Source organism: Carcharhinus amblyrhynchos, chromosome 6, assembly GCF_965287045.1.
Source record: "Carcharhinus amblyrhynchos chromosome 6, sCarAmb.v2.hapA, whole genome shotgun sequence".
NCBI lineage: Eukaryota > Metazoa > Chordata > Chondrichthyes > Carcharhiniformes > Carcharhinidae > Carcharhinus > Carcharhinus amblyrhynchos.
Window position 1 is genome coordinate 56,385,367 of NC_137329.1, and position 26,526 is coordinate 56,411,892.

Here is a 26,526-nt window from a genome sequence, read left to right on the forward strand (position 1 = left end):
TCCTCGATCAACGTAACCTGCACATTTTTGGACTGTGGGAGGAAATCAGAGCACCCAGAGGAAATCCATGCAGACATTGGGAGAATATGCAAATGTTACACAGAGACAACAGGAGTGAATGGAACGAGTTTAGTCCACTGGAATACTATTCAACAGAAATGAGTGGGAATGAGTTTAGACGATTGAAATACTATTCAATGGGAGTGAATGGGAATGAGTTTAGTCCATTGGAATATTCTTCAATTGTCAATGATGGGCCATAGGTCAGATGTCCCAAAGCACTTCATCTCTTGAAGGAGAGTGCCTCCTCGCCCACACAAGAACAGATCAAGAATGTACATCTATACCTCCATCCCCCAAAACAGGAGTCAACAAAATGGGATTATATTGCTACAATTCACAGGACAGTAGAGACTTACTTTCTCCAGAAGCTCAATGCAGGCTGTGTGAACCACTATCTTGCATGCAGCACATTTCTTCCGTGACACCGACTTTTGCTACAAAGAGGGATGAGAAGAATGATTAACTGCAGTACATCGAATTAATATAAACTAGAACACCTTTTCCTCCCTTCCCTGAACCCTTTAGCCACACTTGGATCATACACAATCTATCAGCTATGAGGACTGAGAACTGATAGTTCTTTCAAACTTTCATCCAACCTATTGCGTTTCTAGCTGAGAAAAGAGGGGGGGTAATATGTGGCAGGTAACAGATCAGGACCACTGTGATGCGTGGTTTGCCTTCTTTCTTTGGGGAAGTTAACTTGTTGCCTTCCAACCTGTGCTAATGTAGGGAAGGGCATAGGCACAAACCCATCAGACTTTGATGAATTAATCAGCAGCAGACTGATGTGTGACATGACCTATGTCCCTTCATCAGCTCAACATGTTTTCAACGGAAAATACACAGAACCGATCCCCTTGGTCATCATTGAACCCCTACAGTGCAGAAGAAGGGCATCCAGCCCATCGAGTCTGCACCGACCACAATCCCACAGGTCCTATTCCCCTAACCCCACATATTTACCCTGCTATCCCCCAACACTAGGGACAATTTAGCATGGCCAATCAACCTAACGCATACATCTTTGGACTTGTTGGTTTTTCTTCATGCCTAATGGCCTACTGACAGAAATCATAATTGCGCACATCATGGTTCAAAGCCCTGCACTCTCATCTTCAAAACAGAAGTTTTTTGTCCAGAACTCAGTCACTTAACGAAACAAAAGTTTGTCTTCTGTGTCACAAAAGTAAACATTGGACTTGGTCAGTGGCGAAAACCCGTCTCTCAAACCGTACCTCAAATAGAAGGTACGATTTTGCTGCAACATCTTTCATCACCTCAAACATCCCAACATACTTTATAGCCAATGAAGTACTTTTGAAGGCAGCCACTGTTGGAATTAGACTATAAGACATAGGAGCAAAAATAGGCCTTTTAGTCTATCGAGTTTTCTCCACCATTCGATCTTGGTTTCTCTTCACTATAACTGATCTGCTACGGTAATCCACAATTCCACTTTCCTGCCTTATCCCCATAACCCTCGATTCCGTTACTGATTAAAAATCTGTCTATCTCAGCCTCGAACACAACCCAGCCTCAACACCCACTGCGGCAATGAATTCCACAGATTCACTACCCTCTGAGAAGAAATTCCTTCTCATCTCAGTCTTAACCCCCTTGCTCTGAGATTATGCCCCCTGGTCCTAGACTCTCCCACAAAGGGACACAAACTCTCAACATCTACCCTGACAAGCTCCCTGAAAATTTTATATACACGTCTCAATAAGGTCACCTCTCATTTTTCAAAACTCCAATGAGTAGAAGCCCAAACTACTGAACCTTACTCATAAGAAAATACCTCCGTAACCAGGGTGAACCTAGTGAACCTTTTCTGGACTGCCTCGAAACATGGCTGCCTCTGATATGGCCAAGCAAGATATTCACTGATAATACTGAATTCAAAGTCTTTGTTTTGACTCCATTTTAAGTACTGCATCATACTGTTGCATAGTTATCAACGCTTCTAACTGCCCTATTCTGGAATATTTTTCATATTATTCATTGCGTACACACGTACACACACACACACACCCTGGCTACTTTTAAATCTTGAGTTTTATTTTTGCTCCTTGATTTCTCATTGAATGTTTTAGATTTCTTGTCCCTCTCACTGCCTTCTTGGCTAAGCAACCTTTCTCCACATTTCCTTCAGTCATTCCAAGGGACATATTAAGGGCGGCACAGCAGTTAGCACTACTGCCTCATAGCACCAGGGACCCTGGTTTGATTCCTACCTTGGGTGATCGCGTGGAGTTTGCACATTCTCTGTGTCTGCATGGGCTTCCTCCAGACACTTCAGTTTCCTCAGTGCTTGGGGAATAGGGATGGGCCTCAATACAGAGCTCCTTTGGATGGTCAGTGCAGACTCAATGGGCTAAAATGGCCTCCTTCTGCACTGCAGGGATTATATGAATACTAATCCTTCTCATCCCAAATGTAACCTCTCCCCGACTCTGCTTAAATCCTCCCTTACCTGCTTTATTTACCCTCTAAAAAGGCCCATTCATGTCATTTTAGTTCAGGTGTAAGTAGGTTGTCCCCTCAGTACATCTGACACAAGTCCCAAATCCATGCCAATGCCCCAATATGTGAGCCTTTTCCTCCTGCACTAGTCCAATAGCCACACGTTGACCATTCTAATCCTTCTCTCCTTCACATGTCCTGTGCACGGTATCAGAGACGACCTGGAAGTTAGCACCCTTCAATTCAATTCAATTCTTTAATTGAATCATACAGCACACCAGGAGGCCCTTCAGCCCACTGGACCCGTGATGCCTCTTTGAAAGACCTATCAATTAATCCCACTCACCTCTCTTTCACCACACCCCTGCATATCATTCAGAGCTGTTTAATTCCCTTTTGAAAGTTACTATTGAGCCTAGTTTGATCACCCTTTAAGGTGGCACACTCCACATTATAACCACCCCCAGCATATAATGAATTCTCACTTTATCTTTCCCTTTCCTTTAAACCTAAATCTATTTCTTTTAAATCTATTTCCCAGCAGTCCTGCTAATGAAAACCTTTCACATCCATCTACTCTTGTCAAAAACTCGTTTTACTTTCAATTGAGTTTCATTGTGTTAAAATGAAATAATTGGGACAGGGATATAAATATAACATCTTGCTGGGAGAACCATCCTTAGTGACATCATACAATCGCAGACCTGAATTCTGGCCACTGGGGGGCAGTATTAATCAATGAGGGAGGCAGTTAGCCCCTGGCTTTACAACCACAAAAACATGGACACTTCCTTTAAAACTTCAATGTAAATTTGATCCTAGTGATTGCTCTATGCCTGTCCCATCGGACTGTGTATGTTTGTGTGCGCACATAGTGGAAGCTTTAGTACTTGCTATCTTAACCAGGGGCACACTTTGTTATATTAGAAAGCCAGCATGAAAGGACATGAACTGCACGGCAGCAAACTATGGTCAGAAGCAGTGGGACTGAAAGATTATTGCCTATATATAGATCAGCGATGGGCAACCTGTAGCTGTAGGCCTTATGCAGCCTACCAGGATTCTGTTTGCGGTCCCACAAGACATTTTGTTGACTGTTGCCCACATGTAGGGTTGCCAGATTCCGCTGATTTTCATCCATGTAGTTTGTTTTCCTACTAGCATGGCTGAAGTGATATATACGTGAAGGACACATGGAGAGAGGTGCATGCTACTTGTTTATAGCATTGACTATGAGAGCCATGCACTCCCCCTGTATCTAAACTGTAAATATTTACTTGGTTTTTACTATTTGAAGTTGATGAGAGTTCTATTACAGCAGCAAGGTAGCACAGTGGTTAGCACTGCTGCCTCACAGCATGAAGGACCTGGATTCAGGTCCGATCTTGTGTGGAGTTTGCACATTCTCCCTGTGTTTGTGTGGCTTTCGTCCGGGTGCTCTGGTTTCCTCCTACTGTCCAAAGGTGTGTGGGGGTGAGGTGGATTGGCCATGCTAAATTGACCCTTAGTGTCCTAAACTGTGCAGATTAGATGGATTGACCATGGTAAATGCATGGGGTTATGAGGATGGGAGGGGTTTTTGGAGAGTCAGTGCAGACTCAATGGGTCAAATGGCCTCCCTCCACACTGTAGGGATTCTATGATTCCAAATGAATTATTGAGCATTTTCTATAACTCATAATGGAACATTTAGGATGTATTAAATGTGTTTAATCTTATTCATGGGGTCATGGTTAGTGAACAAGCCTGATTTCAATCCTGCAGCCCGCTGAGATGAAGGAGGGTCAGTCATGTAGCCCACTCACTCGCCTAGGCTGCCCACCACTGTCACAGACCATCTGAGTAAGGGGCAAGAGGAAAGGCCCTCAGAAAGAATATGTTAGAGCAGGAGTTCTAATTTGAACACAGCAAGAATGTAGCAGGGAGAAAGTTTTGTGGGATGGTGTGCCCACAGCTTTGGAAAGTCAAAATGGACAAAAAAATAGAGGATTACTGAATCCAATACTAGTGAAAAAGGAAGAGAGACTATGATAGAGAAAGAGTGCAGAGGTGGAATACAGTTTGATCTCAGAAAAGAATACAATTTCTGGAAACAACTCCAACACATGGCAATTTCCCAAATAAACAACTCAACATTGACAAAGATTCATATCGTTATTAAGTAGATTATAAAAGGAGTCTTTAAATGTTTACTGTGAGCTGCTTGAGACAAGGAAACATTTAGCAGTGCAGCCACATACACATTTCTATTAGTTTTAAAATAGTTATGGAAAAGGTTAGGTCTGGTCCACAAGTTAATGGCCATTACAGAGACGTGGCTGCAGGGTGACAGGGACTGGGAGCTGAATGTACAGGGCTATCAAGTGTTTAGGAAGGATAGGCAGGAGGGAAAAGGGGGGGGCGTAGCTCTACTGATTAAGGATAGCATCACGGTGGTAGCAAGGGATGATATTGGAGCCAAGGAGCAGAGGGTGGAATCGTTGTGGGTGGAGATTAGGAACAGCAAAGGGAGGAAGACGCTGGTGGGTGTCGTCTATAGTCCCCCGAATAATGATCTGGAGATGGGGCGGGCTGTTAACGCGCAAATAAGTGCGGCGTGCAGGAATGGGACGGCCGTAGTTATGGGGGATTTCAATCTGCATATTGATTGGTCGACCCATGTTGGACGTGGGGGGCTCGAGGAAGAGTTCTTGGAATGCTGCCGGGATAGTTTCCTCGAACAGTGTGTGTTGGAGCCGACGAGGGAGCGAGCTATCTTGGATCTGATGCTATGTAATGAAGCGGGTAGAATTAGGGACCTTGTGGTGAAGGATCCTCTTGGGGAGAGTGATCATTGTATGGTGGAGTTTCTGGTGCAGATGGAGGAGGAGAAAGTGGGTTTCCGGACACGCGTCCTTTGTTTGAATAGAGGGAAATACGGTAGGATGAGAGAAGAATTGGCGAATGTGGACTGGGAGAGCGCGTTGGAGGGAGGGTCTGTTGAGGAGCAGTGGAGGATCTTTAAGGAGATCTTTCTTGGTGCTCAACGGAAATTTATTCCGATGGTTAAAAAGGACAGTAGGAGGAGAGGTAATAAGCCGTGGATAACGAAGGAGGTGAAGGAAAGTGTTAAATTAAAAGCGGAGGAATTTAGAGTAGCTAAGAGTAGTGGGCGAGAAGAGGATTGGGAGAGGTTTAAATGTCAACAAAGATTGACAAAGAAGTTGATAAGGAAGGGTAGGAGAAACTATGAAGCTGGGCTAGCGCTTAATATAAAAAAGGATAGCAAGAGTTTTTATAAATATATAAAAAGGAAGAGGCTGGCTAGGGTGAATGTTGGTCCTTTAGAGGATGAGAAAGGGGACCTAGTGGTAGGGGATGGGGATATGGCTAAGGTATTGAATAACTTTTTTGTTTCTGTCTTCACGGAGGAGGACGTGAATAATTTGCCGGGTGTTAGCGATAGAAAGGTGGTAGGACTGGAGGGTCTTAATGACATTACTGTTACTAGAAAGGCGGTGCTCGACAGACTGGAGGGGCTGATTGTGGACAAGTCCCCAGGACCGGATGGAATGCATCCAAGGGTTCTGAAAGAAATGGCGGAGGTGATAGTGGATGCCTTGGTGGTTATTTTCCAAACGTCGCTGGATTCCGGGGAAGTGCCGGATGATTGGAAAACGGCTAATGTTACGCCGTTGTTTAAGAAGGGTGCCAGGCAAAAGGCGGGGAATTATAGGCCGGTTAGTTTAACGTCTGTGGTAGGTAAAATGTTAGAATCTGTCATTAAGGAGGAAATTGCAAGGCATCTTGAAGGGAATTGCTTGATAGAGCAGACGCAGCACGGTTTCATTAAAGGGAAGTCGTGTCTGACAAATTTACTGGAGTTCTATGAGGATGTGTCTAGGGCGGTGGATAGAGGAGAGCCGGTGGATGTGGTCTTTCTAGATTTTCAGAAGGCGTTTGACAAAGTGCCTCACAAGAGGTTATTGCAGAAGGTCGAGGGACATGGAGTTGGGGGTAGGGTGTTAGCGTGGATAGAGGATTGGTTGTCAAATAGGAGGCAGAGAGTGGGGGTCAACGGGTGCTATTCGGATTGGCGGATGGTGACTAGTGGAGTGCCCCAGGGGTCGGTGCTGGGGCCTCAGCTTTTTACCATTTATATAGATGATCTGGAGGAGGGAACCGAGTGTAGAGTGTCGAAATTTGCTGATGACACCAAGATTGGGGGAACGGCAAATTGTGCGGAGGGTGTAGAGAGTCTGCAGAAGGATCTAGATAGGCTGGGCGAATGGGCCAGGAAATGGCAAATGGAATTTAATGTTGGCAAGTGTGAGGTGGTCCACTTTGGTAGGAAAAATGGTAGGAAGGACTATTACTTACAGGGCGAAAAACTGCAGCAGGCGACAGTGCAGAGGGACCTCGGGGTCCTTGTGCATGAGTTGCAAAAACCCAGCTTGCAGGTGCAGCAGGTGGTCAGGAAGGCGAATGGGATGCTGGCCTTCATAGCGAGGGGGATTGAATATAAAAGTAGGGAGGTCTTGCTGCAGGTGTATAGTGCATTGGTGAGGCCAAAACTGGAGTACTGTGTGCATTTTTGGGCGCCGCACCTGCGCAAAGATATTTTGGCCTTGGAGGGAGTGCAGAGGAGGTTTACTAGGCTGATACCGGAGTTGAGGGGGTTGAGCTATGAGGAGAGGCTGAATAAACTGGGCTTGTACTCGTTAGAGTTTAGAAGAATGAGAGGAGATCTCATTGAGACGTATAAGATGATGAATGGGATGGATAGGATAGAGGTGGAAAGACTCTTCCCGCTCAAAAAAGACAATAGGACTAGGGGGCACAGCCTCAAGATAAAAGGTTTAGAACGGAGTTGAGGAGGAACTTCTTCACTCAAAGGGTGGTGAATCTCTGGAATTCTCTGCCCGTTGAAGTGGTGGAGGCTGCCTCGCTAAATATTTTTAAGACGCGGGTTGATGGGTTTTTGATAGGAGAGGGGATTAAGGGTTATGGGGAGAGGGCGGGAAAGTGGAACTGAGCAGCGACAGATCAGCCATGATCTTATTGAATGGCAGGGCAGGCTCGAAGGGCTGGATGGCCTACTCCTGCTCCTATTTCTTATGTTCTTATGTTCTTAAAGTTCTAAATTAGAGCATGTCCTATTTTGATGGTATTGGACAGGAACTTCCAAAAGTTGACTGGAAGAGGTTGTTCATGGGTAAACAAATGTCTGGTAATGGGAGGCTTTCAAAAGCGAGATAACGAGGGTTCAGGGCCAGCGTGTTCCTGTTAGTGTGACAGGCAAGGCTGGCAGGAGTAGGGAAAACTGGATGACTAGAGATATTGAGGCTCTGGTTAATAAAAAGGAGGAAACATATTCATGTATAGGCAGCTGGGGTCCCCAAGGAGTATAGGCAATATAGAGTTAAATGGGAAATGAGATGGGCAAAAAGGGGTCTGGAGATAGCTTTGCCAGATGAAGTAAAAGAGAATCCAAAGAGATTCTATAAGTATAATAAGGGCAAAAGAATAAGTAGGGCCCCTTATAGATCAACGAGGTCATCTATATGTGGAGCCACAGGAGACTGATGAGATCCTAAACGAATATTTCTCGGCAGTATTTCCAGTGGAGAAAGACATGGAAGCTACGGAAGTAAATAGTGATGTCTTGAAAAGTATCCGCATTACAGAGGACACGGTGCTAGAGGTTTTAAAACACATGAAGGTAGATAAATCCCCAGGACCTGATCAAGTGTATCCCAGGACATTGTGGAAAGCTAGGGAAGAAATTGAGAGACATTTGTATCATTGACAGCCACAGGTGAGGTGCCAGAATACCGGAGTGAGGCAAATGTGCTGTTTTTGAAGAAATGCAGCAGGGAAAATCCAGGGAACTACAAACCAGTGAGCCTAATGTTAGCGGTGGGTAAGATGTGAAAGGAGATTCAGAGAGACAGAATCTACGTGCACTTGGAAAGGCAAGGACTGATTAGGGATAGTCAGCATGGCTTTGTGCATGGAAATTAAAATTTGTAAGACGTGATTTGAATTTTTTGAAGGGATGACCAAGAAAATAGATGAGGGCAGTTCAATAGATACTAGCAAGGCCTTTGACAAGGACACATGGTAGACTGGTCAGTAAGGTTAGATCACATGGGATCCATGGAGAACTAGCCAATTGGATACAGAATTGACTTGCTGGTAGGAGACAAAGGCTAGTAGCAGAGAGTTATTTTACAGACTGTAGGCCTGTGAGCAGCGGTATGCCGCGGGGATTGATGCAGGGCCCACTGTTGTGTGTCATTGAAATTAGTGATTTGGACGACAATATAGAAGCCATGCTTAGTAAATTTGCCAATGACTCCAAAATTGACAGTGTAGTGGACAGTTAAGAAGGTTATCTAAGACTACAATGGGATCCTGATTAATTGGGCCAGTGGGCTGAGGAATGGCAGATGGAGTTTAATTCAGATAAATGCGTTGTGTTGCCATTAGTCAGACAAACCAGGGCAGGATTTACACAGTTAATGGTAGGGCTCTGGGGAGTGTTGTCGAACAGAGAGACCTAGGGGTGCAGATACATAGTTCCTTGAACTTTGCAACACAGATAGACAGGGTGGTGAGGAAGGCGTTTGCAATACTTGCCTTCATCAGTCAGAGGGCTGAGTACAGGAATTGGGATGTTATGTTACAACCATACAAGACATTGGTAGGGCCACATTCAGAGTACTGCATACAATTCTGGTTGCCCTGCTGGAAAGGGTTCAAAAAGATTTACAAGAATGTTACCAGGATTGGAAGGTTTGAATTATAAGGAGATGCTGGATAGACTGGGACTTCTTTCCCTGGAGTGTCGGAGGATGAGGGGTGACTATATAGAGGTTTACAAAATCATGAGAAGCATAGATAAGGTGAATAGCCAAGGTCTTTCCCCGAGGGTCAGGGAGTCTAAAACCAGACGGCATAGGTTTAAGGTTAGAGGGGGATGATTTGAAAGGAACCTGAGGGTCAACTTTTTCACATGGATGGTGATGCATATATGGAACGTCAGAGGAGGTGGGAGAGGCAGTACAGCTACAATATTTAAAAGATGGTTGGACAGGGACATGGATAGGAAATGTTTAGAGGGATATGGGCCAAATACAGGCGAATCGGACTAATTCAGTTTAGGAAACTAGTCAGCATGGATGAGTTGGGCTGAAGGGTCTGTTTCTGGGCTGTATACCTCCATGACTCTAATATTTACAGGACTTTAATTGATAGCTAATGGCTAACATCTTGGACAACACTGTTCCACAGTTTGATATAGATGCAGTATTGAAATGGGCCACCCAGGCTTTTCATGATGCTCCTACCAGTGTCAACATCTCTTTGCCATAATATAGGAAGGGTTTTGACAGGGTGGTTGCTGATCCCTACACTATAAACCATTGCCAAAGGGCTGTCGATACTCACCAGCATCTTGGCGACACAATTCTGCTCTCCGGCATAACAGTAATCTCCAGAAACACTGGTCTCAAACCAGATGTGCTCACCATACTGTGCATTCTCCTAAAAGAGATTAGACCAGAGGAGACAGGTTAGTTTGACAGCCATTTCAGACAATCAGCAGAGGCCTCTGCAGACTTTATAATGAATGTCCGGTGAGTATTGGGAGAGGATAGGGGCAGTGAAGTCTGTTACAGTAGACTGGAGATCAGGAACAGAAAGGTCTGCCAGAGCTGCATGCTCAATGGCTACCTGACATAGAACTGCTACAATGCAGAAAGAGGCCTTTCGGCCCATCAATCCCTCCCAGGGCCTATCCCTGTAACCCCCATACTCACACTGCTAATCCCTCTAACCTACGCATCCTAGGACACTAAGGGGCAAATTAGCATGGCCAATGCACCTAATCCGCGCATCTTCAGACTGTGGGAGGAAGCCTGAGCACCCAGAGGAAACCCACGCAGACACAGGGAGAATATGCAAACTCCACACAGACAGTGACCCAAGCCCAGAATCAAACCCAGGTCCCTGGAGCTGTGATGCAGCAGCGCTAACCGTTGTGCGCTGCTGCATCATAATAATGTATGGGTGAACACCAGGGAGAGAACAGGATCGAGCCCAATTGACACCCCCTATATCCTTTGGTCAAATTGCTTGCTCCTATTCACAGTCAAAGACACCTGCCTGCTCAGAGACAAAGAACAAAGAAAATTCCAGCACAGGAACAGGCCCTTCGGCCCTCCAAGCCTGCACCAACCATGCTGCCAGACTGAACTAAAACCCCCTACCCTTCCCGGGACCATATCCCTCTATTTCCATCCTATTCACGTATTCGAACATAGAACATAGAACACTACAGCACAAACAGGCCCTTCGGCCCACGAGTTGCGCCGATCACATCAACACCTACCAATCTATAGACCTATCTATAACCCCCAATCCCATTAAACCCCATATACTCATCCAGAAGTCTTTTAAAAGACCCCAGCGAGTTCGCCTCCACCACCACTGACGGCAGCCGATTCCATTCACTCACCACCCTCTGAGTGAAAAACTTACCCCTAACGTCACTTCTGTACTTTCCTCCCCGCACCTTAAATCTGTGTCCTCTCGTAGCGACCATTTCAACCCGGGGAAATAGCCTCTGAGAATCCACCCTATCTATTCCTCTCAACATTTTATAAACTTCTATCAGGTCGCCTCTCAACCTTCGTCTCTCCAAGGAAAAGAGTCCCAGCTCCCTCAAACTAAACTTCATAAGGCATGCCTCCCAGTCCAGGCAACATCCTTGTAAATCTCCTCTGTACCCTTTCAATAGCTTCTACGTCTTTCCTATAGTGAGGCGACCAGAACTGCGCACAGTACTCCAAATGAGGCCTGACAAGGGTCTTATAAAGTTGCAGCATTACCTCCCGACTCCTAAACTCAATCCCTCGATTAATGAAGGTCAAGAAAAGAAGAAAAGTAGAGAGTCACCTCACAGGATTCATTTCTGTGAGGTCATATCTCCCCACCTGCTTTCCTTGAATTTCCAGTGACTCACTCATTGAGGGGGGATGGTGGCATAGTGATAATATCACTGAACTAGTAATCCAGAGGCTCGGGCTAATGTTCTAGGGGTATAGGTTCAAGTCCTGCCACAACAGCTGGTGGAATTTAAATTCAAAGAATAAATCTGGAATTGAATAGCTAGTGTCAGTAATGGTGACCATGAAACCATTATCGTAAAATCCCATCTGGTTCACGACTGTCCTTTAGGGAAAGAAATCTGTCACCCTTACCTAGTCTGACCTCCATTTGACTCCAGACAAAGACAATGTGCAGAGATTTGTAACTACCCTGGGTTTGAATCCCACCACGGCAGACAGTGGAATTTGAATTCAATGAAAATAACAGGAATTAAGAATCTGCTGACGACCATTGTCGATTGTCAGAAAATCCCATCTGGTTCACTAAGGTTCTTTAGGGAAGAAAATCTGCCGTCCTTACCTGGTCTGGCTTATACGTGACTCCAGACACACCTGAATAACGTTTTTGTTTCTGTCTTCACGGAGGAGGACGTGAATAATTTGCCGGGTGTTAGAGATGGAAAGGTGGTAGGACTGGAGGGTCTCAATGACATTATTGTTACTAGAGGAGGTGCTCGACAGACTGGAGGGGCTGATTGTGGACAGGTCCCCAGGACCGGATGGAATGCATCCGAGGGTTCTGAAAGAAATGGCGGGGGTGACAGTGGATGCCTTGGAGGTTATTTTCCAGACGTCGCTGGATTCCGGGGAAGTGCCGGAAGATTGGAAAGCGGTTAATGTTACGCCGTTGTTTAAGAAGGGTGCCAGGCAAAAGGCAGGGAATTATAGGCCGGTTAGTTTAACGTCTGTTGTAGGTAAAATGTTAGAATCTGTCATCAAGGAGGAAATAGCAAGGCACCTTGAGAGGAATTGCTTGATAGAGCAGACGCAGCACGGTTTCGTTAAAGGGAAGTCGTGTCTGACAAATTTACTGGAGTTCTATGAGGATGTGTCTAGGGCGGTGGATAGAGGAGAGCCGGCGGATGTGGTCTTTCTTGATTTTCAGAAGGCGTTTGACAAAGTGCCTCACAAGAGATTATTGCAGAAGGTCGAGGGACATGGAGTTGGGGGTAGGGTGTTAGCGTGGATAGAGGATTGGTTGTCAAATAGGAGGCAGAGAGTGGGGGTCAACGGGTGCTATTCGGATTGGCGGATGGTGACTAGTGGAGTGCCCCAGGGGTCGGTGCTGGGGCCTCAGCTATTTACCATTTATATAGATGATCTGGAGGAGGGAACCGAGTGTAGGGTGTCGAAATTTGCTGATGACACCAAGATTGGTGGAACGGCAAATTGTGCGGAGGGTGTGGAGAGTCTGCAGAAGGATCTAGATAGGCTGGGTGAATGGGCCAGGAAATGGCAAATGGAATTTAATGTTGGCAAGTGCGAGGTGGTCCACTTTGGTAGGAATAATGGTAGGAAGGATTATTACTTACGTGGCGAAAAACTGCAGCAAGCGACGGTGCAGAGGGACCTTGGGGTCGTTGTGCATGAGTCGCAAAAACCCAGCTTGCAGGTGCAGCAGGTGGTCAGGAAGGCGAATGGGATGCTGGCCTTCATAGCCAGGGGGATTGAATATAAAAGTAGGGAGGTCTTGCTGCGGCTGTATAGGGTATTGGTGAGGCCGCAGCTGGAGTACTGTGTGCAGTTTTGGGCGCCGTACTTACGCAAGGATATTTTGGCCTTGGAGGGAGCGCAGAGGAGGTTTACTAGGCTGATGCCGGAGTTGAGGGGGTTGAGCTATGAGGAGAGGCTGAATAAACTAGGCTTGTACTCATTAGAGTTTAGAAGAATGAGGGCAGATTTCATTGAGACGTATAAGATGATGAATGGGATGGATAGGATAGAGGTGGAGAGACTCTTCCCGCTCAGAAAGGATAGTAGGACTAGGGGGCACAGCCTCAAGATAAAGGGGGGGCGGTTTAGAACAGAGTTGAGGAGGAACTTCTTCACTCAAAGGGTGGTGAATCTCTGGAATTCTCTGCCCATTGAAGTGGTGGAGGCTACCTCGCTAAATATTTTTAAGACACGGGTTGATGGGTATTTGTTAAGAGAGGGGATTAAGGGTTATGGGGAGAGGGCGGGAATGTGGAACTGAGCCACGACAGATCAGCCATGATCTTACTGAATGGCGGGGCAGGCTCGAAGGGCTAGATGGCCTACTCCTGCTCCTATTTCTTATGTTCTTATGTTCACACAGCAACGTGGTTGACTCTCAACTTCTTTCTCAACAAGGGCAACTAGGGATGGGCAATAAATGTTGGCCAGCCATTGACACCCATGTCCCACGAATCAGTAAACAAAACATAAACCAGTATCCTGCTCCCACTGCCACATGAAGACTTCAATCTATCCTCCCTGCACAGTGAACACGTCCACCGTGTCACAAGGGCATCTCAAAATGGAGATGCCCTCTGAAATTTTCTAAAAATAAGTGTGGCCACAGCACTCTGGCTACCTTTGTGGGGGAGAATCTATCTAATAGGTTGGCCTGCGACTCTGGTTGTGAACCTAAGCAAACCTATGGCTCAACGTCAGGAGAATCAAAGGAGGTACAATATCTCCCACACCTCCACTGCAGGGGGAGGAATTGTCTTCAGGCTATGCATGGCACGGCAGCACTGTAATTAGCACTGCTGCCTCATAGTGCTGGGGCCCAGGTTCGATTCCCAGCTTCTATCACTGTCTGTGTGGAGTTTGCACATTCTTCCCATATCTGTGTAGATTTCTTCCACGTGCTCCTGTTTCCTTCCACAGTCCAAGATGTGCTAGTTAGGTGGACTGGCCATTCTAAATTGCCCATTGGTGTCAGGGGAACTAGTTAGAGTAAAGGCGTGGGATTGTGTGAAATTGTGGTCAGTGCAGGCACGATGGGCCAAATGGCCTCCTTCTGCACTATAGAATTGTATGACTCTATATCTGGGTTTGGCATCAGCAAGTGGTCTATCCATGCTATCCATGGAATTTGTTGTCCCATAGCACGATGGAGTCTGAATCATTAAACGGTTTCAAGGAGATGGATACATTTCTGACTTTGAAAACTAGGTTAAAAGGATATAGGGGAAACAGGACGTAAAGTGGATTTGAGACCAAGGAGAGATATGCAATGATCTAATTGAATGACGGAGCAGGCTCGAAGGGCTTAATTTCCTACTTCTGCTCCTAATTCCCATGTTCCTATATCAGGATAAACCTGGCAGTGTCACCAATTTGCCTACAAGTGGGCATTTAATTAACTCTCATAGGTGACCAATAGGGGAGCTGGATCCAGTCATGCTCCAGAGGCAGGATTCTCATTTTGCTCCCAGTCCTGCCTCCAAACCCATCTCCACCGCAAGACCAGCCAAATTCAGTCCATCATCTATGGATGTGTAAATACCTCTGACCTAACATGCCCATTAATCTGTTCAAAGACCGAGATGCCAAGGGAAAGTGCATGGCAACAGCTTTACTGAGGAGAAGACGTTTTTCATTTTAAATAATTATTTTGAAAGAGTTTTTGAGTGAACTAAAAGCACTCTTTGTGTGAGACCAAACAATATCTAGATTAGTTATCGGGCATGAATTTGACTTTCACCATTGACGGAGAGGACTATTGTTCATTATGGACACAAAAAAGCCTGCTGCCTCACTGTGCCAGGGACTCGAGTTCAATTCCCAGCATGGGTCACTATCTGTGTGGAGTCTGCCTGTGTTTGCTCTGGGTGCTCCAGTTTCCTCCCACAGTCCGAAGGACATGGTGGTTAAGTGCATTGGCCATGTTAAATTCTCCCTCAGTGTACCCGAACAGGCGCTGGAGTGTGGCAACTAGGCGATTTTCACAATAACTTCATTGCAGTGTTAATGTAAGCCTACTTGTGGCATTAATAAATAAATCTTAAAAAAAAATGGACGTTTGTCCGCTGGAGTTTAAGGAAGGGAGCTCCATTCACCTGGGTTCCTCTCTGAATATTTGTCCTCATGGAGCACTGTCATAAAGTTACAGTGACAATTCAATGCCATAAAAAGTTAAAGTAAAGTTTTATTTATTAGGCACAAGTAAGGCTTATATTAACATGAAGTTACTGTGAAATTCCCCTAAGCAGCACACTATGGCACCTGTTTGGGTCAATGCACCTAAGCAACACATCTCTCAGACTGTGGGAGGAAACGGGAGTGCCCGGAGGAAACCCATGCAGACAAGGGGAGAATGTGCAAACTCCACAAAGACAGTGACCCAAGCTGGGAATTGAACCTGGGTTCCTTGTGCTGTGAGGCAGCAGTGCTAGCCACTGTGCACTTGCACTGTGTACTGGCCACAAAACTTAACTAGTGTTTTTCGTGAAAACAGGAAGAACCAGTCAATTATATCTCTCATCTGGCAAAGCTTCAAATACTCTCACACTAACTTGAATCGTGACCCTTAGAGTAGGGAATCAAAAGCAAAACCAATTGACCCAACTCCCAGCACTTCCTGACAAAACAGCAATGAGAAACATTATTAAATCTCCGTGTGAAGTGACAGTGCAGAAGTGGAGGGGGTCAGGGCTGGACTGATGTTAGCAGCATAGTGGTTAGCACTGCTGCCTCACGCTGCCAGGGACCCAGGATCAATTCCTGGCTTGAGTCACTGTCTGTGTGGAATCGGCACATTCTCCTTGTGTCTGTGTGGGTTTCCTCTGGGTGCTCCGGTTTCCTCCCGCAGTCCAAAAGGTGTGTTGGTTAGGTGCACTGGCCATGCTAAATTCTCCCTCAGTGTGTCTGAAAGGTACCGGAGTGTGGTGACTGGGGGGATTTTCACAGCAACTTCATTGTAGTGTTAATGTAAGCCTACTTGTGACACTAATAAATAAATGTTATACTTTAAGGTGGTGGACACATGCAGCCCCTCGACCAGGATGTAAGAAAGAAAGAACTTGTATCTATATAGCAATTTTCACAACGTCAGGACATCCCATAGTGCTTTACAGCCAATGACACTTGTTTAACACTGTAGCCAGTGTTGTCATGGAGGGAAATCAACAGATACTTTTCACACAGCAAGCTCCCGGAAACAGAAAACAGCTCAGTGACTAGATAATATTTTATAGTGATAATGTTGTGAGCACAACTGGTCCCTAGGTACCAGGGAAAACACCCTTGCCTTTCTTTGAATAGCACCATGCAATATCAGATTTATATCAGCCAGAAGGGCTGCCAAAGCCTTGGTTGAAAGGTGCCTCAGACAATGCAGCCCTGCTGCAGTGGAGCACAGGAGGGAAGCCTGGATTCTGTGCTCAAGCCCCTAGATTGAGGAGCCACAAAACCACAAGCTTGAGTCGGAGACAACTGCACAACAAACTGAGCCAGAGTTGAACAACAAGGATGAAAAGCAGTACTGTACCGCAACCCGGACTCCAGGTACAGCTCTGTCCCAGAGCAGAGGAAACCAAAAATACAGGCCTTCAGCTCTGCCATCCTGGCACTGATGCTCACCACAATGGGCCCATGGAAACACCAATAATCTTACCATAGTTCTACAGCGTAATCTTAGTCAAAAGGCAATGGTCTCCTTTTGTGAAGTTGAATAAATTAAACAGCTGGTTTGAACATGACACTGAAAAAAACATTTGCTTTTCAAATTGAAAAAAAAATTCCCCTGCTAACTCAGAAGAGGAAGCTCTAACCTCAAACTGATACAACCCTCTGAAGAGCGAATGAGACATGCCTTCCTGTTGGTCTCTGATTAATAAAGATAGGTCTAAAAATAAAATCTAAATAATAGAATAACACACTTGCACTAGTCACATAGGAGAAACACATGTAACTTATCCTGAACAATCCTCAGACTGAGCACCATTCCACACGGAAACGCGCAATCAATCTGGAGCTGACTTCTCACATCACACAATGGAGTTTAGTACAGTAGGATTGCTTACAATGGGATGGGGTTTGGTACAGTGGGATTGTTTACAATGGGATGGGGTTTGGTACAGTGGGATTGTTTACAATGGGATGGGGTTTGGTACAGTGGGATTGTTTACAATGGGATGGGGTTTGGTACAGTGGGATTGTTTACAATGGGATGGGGTTTGGGATTGTTTACAATGGGATGGGGTTTGGGATTGTTTACAATGGGATGGGGTTTGGTACAGTGGGATCGTTTACAATGGGATGGGGTTTGGTACAGTGGGATCGTTTACAATGGGATGGGGTTTGGTACAGTGGGATTGTTTACAATGGGATGGGGTTTGGTACAGCAGGATAGCTTACACTGGGGTTAAAAAGGCCACTTTTAGTCTGTCAGAATATGCTCCTACTCACCGTCCAATCTACTGTGCTGCGTACTTCACGATCTGAGTCCTGCCGGAGGGCTAGGTGTGGGTTCGGCTGAGGCACCAGGTGCTGGAGTCCAGATTTAGCAATTGCTTTTCTGAAAGAAATCAGAGAACAGTGTTTGTTCCTTTGGCTCAATTTTTCATCTATTTAACCACTGCATAACCTTTTCACAGAAGCAGCAACAAAACATGATGATGGCTACTCGTATAACACCCTACAACTCAACAATTAAGGTCTGTGTTGGACTTTGTCTGCGATAACTCTATCATTTTCCACAATCTCAGATTTAACCATCACCAGAAATTACTATAATCTCATTCACAGGGCTACAGTTTACAGAACAGAGTGAAACTATGCTTTCACACTCCTCCAAGATTGACTTCAAAGGGGATTCAAAGCAAATAGATCATAAGAGCAGTTTTGCATCAAATCCCATGAGTTTCCCAAGGAGCAGATTAGATTCAAATTATCTCCAATGTGTGCTTTCATTATCAATCAAGAAACTTCCTTTGGGCCTCTCTAATATTCGCCTATGGGACAAACAAATGGAAGATCTCAATATTCCCCCAAGCTCTTCATTCAGATTCTCACTTTTTAAAAGACGCTTTCTTTGATTCCAAACAAGCAAAATCGAGGATGAACAATGTGAATTAGACACTAGGGTTATCTTCGCAGATATAGAAACCTGACACATGTGCAATTCATCCCTGAATGGGTGTTGCTCGGAGTACCGCATCTATCCTTTTTGTGCCATACCCAGTAGTTTGGCTCAGGTGCTGAACTGGGAGGTACTGCCAGCACAGGCAGTAGGGACTGGGCAAAATGACAACTCCAGCAGTAAAATGTGTCTTGAATTCTCAGGTCAGAAGTCTACAGGAAAACAATCAAAATGCTTGCCAGAATGGCGCGCTATGTCCAATGGTGTATCACCTTCAGGTAATAATCTACAAAGAAATGGTCATGCTGTGTACACCTGACTGAAGAGGAACACAGCACATTATATAATTGATAAAAGAACACAATATTCTATGCATATTATCAGCAGAATGAGAAATGGGATGTGTACTTCCTACATGATATAAATATGTGGTGAAGAACATTCTTAACAACGGAATACAGCATTTCTCAGATATTAAAAGTGCAGAGATACTGGAAACATACTATAAACCACAAGCAAGGTAGGGAAGGACAATGTTTTCAACATGAAGGGTTTCTGCTACTTAAGCAAATTAGAAGGTCATTAGCAAATCCCTGAAGATATCTCGGAAACTCAGCTCATTTGCTCTCTCCCACAGAACCTGACATAACAAATCCCCAAACTCAGCATCAGAGACTTGTGGATTGCTTCCTTCCTGATGTCGATGCGAGGAACTTCCTGCTCTCAAAATGAATCGTGAACTTTACTTACTCGGCGAAGCTCTATTTTTAAGTGTATTTCCACATATATCTTTAGCATAGGACGTCATATCCCTTTGATAGCAAGAAAGGCTCTACTGGAAAGTCTCGCAGCTGCGTTAGGCTCCAGGAAAGGCATTTGGGAGGAGGATTGATGCCCATCAAATGGATGGTGTGCAAAAAGGAAAATGTTCCAGAAACCAAGAGATAATGCTCTGGGAAATTGCCCATGGAACATACATCTGTGCAAGAAAGCAGGGGGAATCTTTCTGACATCATCCATATCATTTATTGAGTCTAATTTTAACATTCCACCCTTCCAAGAGTGGGCAGGGGTGGAAATCAATCCATGAATTAAAAATAAAGACTGTGGTAGTCCCAGTTTGGCATTTATTTGCAGAAAGGTTAGTCTATCACCCCAGGTGTCCACTGCAGTCTGACAAGTGACACAACAGTTAATCCATCACAGCACAAGGCTGTGACGTTAATAGACCTCTGCTTCTATGAGAGGGAGGATATGACAGACTTCCAGCGATAACAGAGGCCGTACTGCCAAGTGAATGCAACATGGAGCCTGTTGCTGCTTTTAAATCACTTCATGCTGAATTGCTCCACAGTATCAGTCTGTCAAACTGTGTCTGTAGTTAAGCTACATGACACACTTAATTGTGGCTATAGCTTAAACTCACCATTTCTTTCATTCTCTGAGTTAAACATGTCTTACTAAATTGAACAACTTTATTTACATACATCTCGCAAATGAGACTTGATCTTTCAACGTTCCCATTTATTTACCTCAGAGTTTGATTTTCCTGGCAAACCAATACCAAATAAAACACTCATCAATGTGTCTGCACCCTGCTATCCTTCCTCAAATCCCAACCGCCATACCCTGCTTTCCTAGCCTAGTCTGCAAGATACACCTGTGCTGTCTCCCTCACAATCCTCGCAGAACAGGTGACTACACTTATGACTGCAGAAAGAAGTAATGCTCTCTCAATGTATTCTCAATACAATTCTCAGGCATCATCTCCATGTAATGTGAATCAGCGATAAAGGAATGATAGAAGTGAATTCAGGAAGTTTAAAAATCTCTTCACTTCTATAATCTGTTGACTTGGGAGAGGGCATTAAATTACATGCTTTGAACGCCCTTCCAACTCCATCAATACTCTGCACATAATGTCCTATTTAAATAAAGGGAAGCTTTAGTCAAATGCAAAGGCCTATTCTGTGAACTAACTCTCAACACTATCATTTCAGTATTGCTGAGAAAAGTGACCTGCCACCAAAGCCTATTTGCAGAATGGCTCACAAGAAATAATTGTAACAGGGGAGCAATTGATATAACATGGAGAGAGAGAGAGTGCTGATTGGTTGGCAAGTAGACTCTGATTGGTGGAGGCATTGTCCTGGGGAATGCAGCATGGAACAGTTAACTGCCCAGCTTTGTTCAAATTCAAACTGGGCAGACCGACTCTGATTGGTCAAGGCATTGCCCTGGGGAATGAGTCAGGGAATAGCTGCCACAACCTTATGTTTACTTGAAAAAATAAGCAAAAAAGTGCACGTTTGCCTGCTGTCTGCAAAGGCCAGGGGCATGAATATATGTGGCTCCCAGCACACATGAATAAGCCACATTGTGCACTATTTCTACTGAAAACCAACGTAAGATGGTCAGTTGGGTTCACAGTGTGGGTCACTTACACATGCTAGAAGTCACATATCATTACACACAGAGCCTTTGCAGACAAGAGGGACATGTCCACACATTGCACCTCAGAAGCTTATGGAACAACCATTCCCTGGTTCATTCCCCAGGACAATGTCAGCACCCATTAGAATCAACTCACCAACCAATCAGCATGCTCTTCTCCTGCGGTATAAACTGTTGCTCCCCCGCCATAGTTGATAATTTCTCATGAGCTATCCTGATGCATGCAAGACCAAAAGCTTTGATAGAACATCTGTTTTTCAGCAATACTGGTCACTTTGTTTGAAGGAATCATTTGTAAGGGTAAGATCAGGGAATAGATGAAGGTGGAAACAAAGCAAATAGTGCTTTAGCAGAGGCTTAATAACCTACGTAACTTTGTCCTCTGCTGTATCATTGATGAGGCTCAAACTTAAAGGAACTTGGATTTCTATGGTTTCATTGCTGTCAAGCTAGGTAGCTACATCTACAAGAGGGAAGAACTTCCCCCTCCTGTGCCACTTGGTGCAAATTGGGTAATTGGCACTGCTGGAGCTGTCTGCCCCAAGACCATAGGCTGGGCTCATCCACCTTTACAACCAAGCTGGCACTGGGTATGTATTGAGGCATCTAACCCAAAATGAGAGAGGAGGAAAGCAAAGAAACAAGGTTATCTCGGATTGCAACAGGATCTTGATCAATTGGGCCAGCGGGCTAATGAATGGCAGACGGAGTTTAATTTAGATAAATGTGAGGTGATGCATTTTAGTAGATCAAACCAGGGCAGGACTTACTCAGTTAATGGTAGGGCGTTGGGGAGAGTTATAGAACAAAGAGATCTAGGATGCAAGTTCATAGTTCCTTGAAAGCGGAGTCACAGGTGAACATATGGTAAAGAAGGCATTTGGCATGCTTGGTTTCATTGGTCAGAAGTTGGGATGTCTTGTTGAAGTTATACAAGACATTGGTAAGACCACACTTGGAATACTGGGTACAGTTCTGTTCACCCTATTATAGAAAGGATATTATTAAACCAGAAAGAGTCCAGAAAAGATTTACTAGGATACTACCAGTACATGATAGTTTGAGTTATAAGGAGAGACTGGATAGACTGGGACTCTTTTCCCTGGAGTGACAGAGACCTATGGGTGGTCTTATAGAGGCCTACAAAATATTGAGGCACATAGATCAGCTAGATAGCTAACATCTTTTCCCAAAGAAAAGCGGAGTCTGAACTAAAGGGCATAGGTTTACGGTGAAAGAGGAAGAGAAACAAAAGGGTCCAGAGGGGCAAATTTTTCACACAAAGGGTGGTGAGTGTCTGGAACAAGCTGCCAGAGGTAGTAGTAGAGGCAGGTACAATTTTGTCTTTTAAAAAGTATTTAGGCAATTACATGGGTAAAATGGGTATTAGTGGTTTAAAAAGGGGCAGCATGGTCAACTTGGGCTGAAGGGCCTGTTTCCATGCTGTAAACCTCGATGACTTTACACCAACACCCACCAGCTTGCCACATCCTGGTAAGACCCTCCCCACCTCCTGCAAAGATAGATGAGTGGACAGCAGGAATACATACGACAGAAAGTTGCTCCACACTGGGGGGTGTTTGGCCGTGTAGCTTCTCTGTATCAAGTGGAGTGAATTTCTGCGGATACCATGCCTCCACCGTGGTGGCAGACTATGGGATACCCGCCTGACACTCAGCGACGGCCGCCTATTCCTCACTGACGTCACCCGGTACAGTTCCGATGCTCCTGAAGGATTGCAGGATGTAGCCGATGCCCGGCACGGGCCAGAGAGGAGGATGGTGCTAGACCGCCGGCGCTGGCTCGTCTGCTGGTAATTCCCATACAATCCGTAAGTCATTTTCCCAGAGTAGACCGATTCCGCTGGCAGGAGGTTGGAGGAACTCCTCCGCAAACAGCGAGGGGCCCTGAGGAAAGGCTTGGTGTAAACGGGCCTGTAATGCAGGCCTGAAGGCTGGAAAGTCTCTGACGTGCTAAGCAGGGTGTGCGGATCTGCTTCCCGGTCCAGTTGCTCCAGCTCATCCCAGCTGCTGCCCGTGGATGAAGACTCGGAGATATCCGAACCTCCCGGAGAGGAGCTCTCGCCCTCCGAATCATTCGGGGTGGCATTTACCTCTATCCCACAATCCACCTGGACTCTGCCAGCTTTGCCCGCTTCTTCCTCGGTCATCTGAATCAGGCTGGCCAGCAACATGGAGGGCCCAACCAGGTGGCTGTCAATAGTTCGCAGTTTGCCCCCTCGCTTCTGCTTGACGGCAAATCTTGGGTTGAGGTGAAGAGCAGTGGTGCTGGACCTCCGGCGTGTCAGTCTGCCCCTGGCGTGCCCACACCCTGATCCAGTCGAGTGAGAGGGCAGATTCTGCGACTGGACACTGGACCTGCGCCTCTGCACCAGCAGCGCCGATGGCATCCCAGCATTTGAACGGCGTCTCACTTTACTGCCAGGCACTGTGCCACTCACACGCCTACCTGTCCGCTGGCAGCGATGGGGCAACCTGACGCCAGGCATGCCAGATTCGGTCTTCTTAAAATGTCGCTTGAAAAAGGTCTCCATCGTTTTAGTTTGTCGCTGGGGAGGTGGAGGGGAGTGGACGGGGGCAGGCAGACAGTCAGAGTTTGGCTTTGAAAAGAGGTGTGCCTCAGTGGAGTTTGGTTCTGCACCCACGGCTGTTAAAGGCAGAGAAGGAGGAATAAGAATGGCATCGGGTTCAGCTCCTTCCATGACACTTATCACAGGAGTAACAACTAGACAAGACAGTCCTGCAAGCGAGCACAGCCCTCCACACAGCATGGCATGTTGCAGCGGGGAGCAGATTACTTCAGTGAGAGGATGAACAAGCTGTTAAGGCTCTCTGGAAGCTTTTCAACGCAAAACTGGAATTATAAAAGGTTATAGCACTGAGAGGCTTACAGCAGTGAGGGGGAAACCAAATGCATACTGCCTGCCTTTCACGATCAAATACTCTCTCCCATTTCCTGCAACAGTCTACCTCCACGCATTCCTCGTAACCAGTGGAGACACAGTGAAGAACGGAGGTCAGACTCAGCTCAAACAGGCCATTGACTCCTGGGCAGTGCAGCTTTTAACCCTAATTGGTTCAAGCATGCTGACTTTGCTGTGCCCTGCTGGCTATCTTCACTGCTAAATCAGAACACTCAACTGAATTAATTGATTCGCTAATGTGAATTTTCAATGTTTTCTCTAAATCCCCATTGTATAATGTTCTAAATTTAAAGTTCACGATGGAAGGGCTGCTGCTAAACGTTACGTCAGAGCAGGTAAAGGTTAAGGGAAGCGTCTTAACCAGGGAGTTCAAGATTACGAGACATTTTGGAAGACCTAGGCTGAATTTAATGCCCTCCACTGTAAGGCGAGTTTGGGAATGGAGGGCATTTAATCATGGAGGAGTGAAGGTGGTCAGTGGGGTCGCCGCTGCCCTCCTGTCCCTACAGTTAAGTACGGCAGGGAGGTTCATTGACAACCTTCACACCTTGTTGCCAATTGAAATCCTTAATGCCTACTTAACCGTAGAATCCCAATAGAGAAGAGGGAGGCCATTTAGCCCGTCGAGTCTGCATCAACTTTCCAAAAGAACAACTTACCCACACTCATTGTCCAATTAAGTGCCCAATTTGTACTTTATTCATTGGGCCTTCCCAAAAGGAACCAATGCTAGTCTCTCACCGGCTCTCCAGCCAGTGGGCCAGATCCCTATTGCCCCCTCCCCCACCCCCACCCCCTTAAATACTGTCTCTTCAGACATGACGGTCAATACCAAAGGACACAGATTTAAGATAAAGGAACCAGAGAGAAGATGATTAATGCAAATGTCACATAATAGTCCACTGGAAGATGTGCACTTAATACCCTTTTCATACTCAAGAGTTTCTATTTTTGCTACATGAAAGAATTTAAAATCTAATTTTCAAAGAAAATCTTTGACTTGAAGGCTGTACAGCTCAAGTCTCATAGGATGCTTTCTTTGATTGAAGGCAACTTAAAAAATGTATGCAAAGGCTAGTCAAAGAGAGGAGACAGTTATCATAGCTACACTGCTCATGTTCTATGGGGGAACACAGGTCCCTTCAGACTGGGTGCATCAAGCCCTCCCTGACAATGTTCAGGTATCCAGCTGATTTTCCTGCTCCCTCTGCCTTTCAACAAATACAAAATCTGGATTCAGACAGTTTGGCAACAGTTTCAAGACCAGGTCCCACACCTTCTTGAGGCAACTAGGGAAGGGCAACAAATGTACTTTGTTCATATCTGATTACAATTCATTTTAATTTTTAGAGAGACAGCAAGCTGATGCAATCAATCTCTTCCCAGGGAGGAATGAAATAAATCGTGGAACAACAGCTCCTTGGAATGGCTGAGACATAGTAAGAGGAGACCAACATCTCAGTCTGGGATTGAAACATGGTACAGTATCAGTGCAGACCCAATGGTCCGAATGGCCGTCTTTTGCATTGTAGGGATTCTATAGTGGGCATAGGTACCAGTTGTAACCAGAAGAAGACTTTCTGAAGGAGATATTATCTCATTGTGTTTCTCAAGTGTTTGAAGAGAAAGGGAGCTAATCTTCAAGTTAAAACTGAGTCATTCAGAATGCAAATTGAGAAGAGCTTCTTCCACACAAAGTTAAGTTGAAATATGGAATTCCCTCTCCCAAAAGGCTGGGGTGACGGAGAAACTTTCTCCTACCGTGTCTTCAACTAATGTTGATCAATACAATCGCCTAATACAAATCTTAGAATATGGAGTTAAGGTAGAAACCTGAAAGTAATAGGCTACGTGAGGAAAACCATCCTCAAGCAATCCCAACAAGATTGGCTTTTTGGGCTAATTCCCCGCCTGCCGCTGGGTTAATACCAGCGGTGGCAGGATGGGGCCTTTAAGAACTTAATGGGTGGGAGTTGAGGTACAGATCACACATGTTTTGAATGAATCGCTGAGAAGGTTCAAGAGTCCTATTGCCAATGCTCCTGGATTCTCAAGTTCAAAAGGCACTAAAACTAATCAGTACTCTGGGAAATTCCGCCTTAAATTTAAGCAACAATGTTCACCGCTGCTGTTTGCACATTAGAAACAATAACTGAAGCTTTAACCCTGATCGCCCTTGGTACCATACACAGTGGAATGCTTTCAGCATTACTGAGATTCTAGATTGCTTATCAGCAGTTCAAGGTCCAGTTAAACGAGCTCAATGGTTCCCATACATAAACCTTCTTCTGGGCACTGTGGGTCGTTCACCTATTTAAATGCCGACAACTCAAAGCCTTCCGTCTATAACTGTCTAAATCATTTGCTGTATCCAGACAATACAAAGATGGGATGTCTTCATGTAGCTTATTATTTTCAAGCCAGCTCGCAGCTTGCTGTGTGCTCGGGGAACACAGTTAAACAGTAAGGTGTCACCCAGTTAAGGAGGCGATGAGAAGAATTTCTTTCTGAGTCCCATGAACTTTCTTCCCCAGAGAGGCAGGGTCATTGCATTTAAAGACAGAAGTGGATAGATTCTTGACTAAAGGGGGAGTCAAAGGTTATCAGGAGTGGGT

At 45.4% G+C, this 26,526-nt stretch overlaps 1 protein-coding gene across 3 annotated transcripts in view; it reads right to left on the minus strand.

Annotated features, from left to right (window-relative positions):
- dgkza (diacylglycerol kinase, zeta a) overlaps positions 1-26,526 on the minus strand; it is a 475,544-nt gene that overhangs the window by 244,177 nt on the left and 204,841 nt on the right. For 2 of the 3 annotated variants that reach the window (XM_080190495.1, XM_080190494.1), the window contains 3 exons: positions 17,841-17,949; positions 9,961-10,056; positions 420-497 (listed from right to left, as the gene is read on the minus strand). In XM_080190495.1, the coding sequence (XP_080046621.1) occupies positions 420-497; positions 9,961-10,056; positions 17,841-17,949 (283 nt within the window). Of the gene's footprint in view, positions 1-419; positions 498-9,960; positions 10,057-17,840; positions 17,950-22,517; positions 23,635-26,526 lie in introns of all 3 variants that reach the window. The other variant, XM_080190493.1, reaches the window with a different exon arrangement.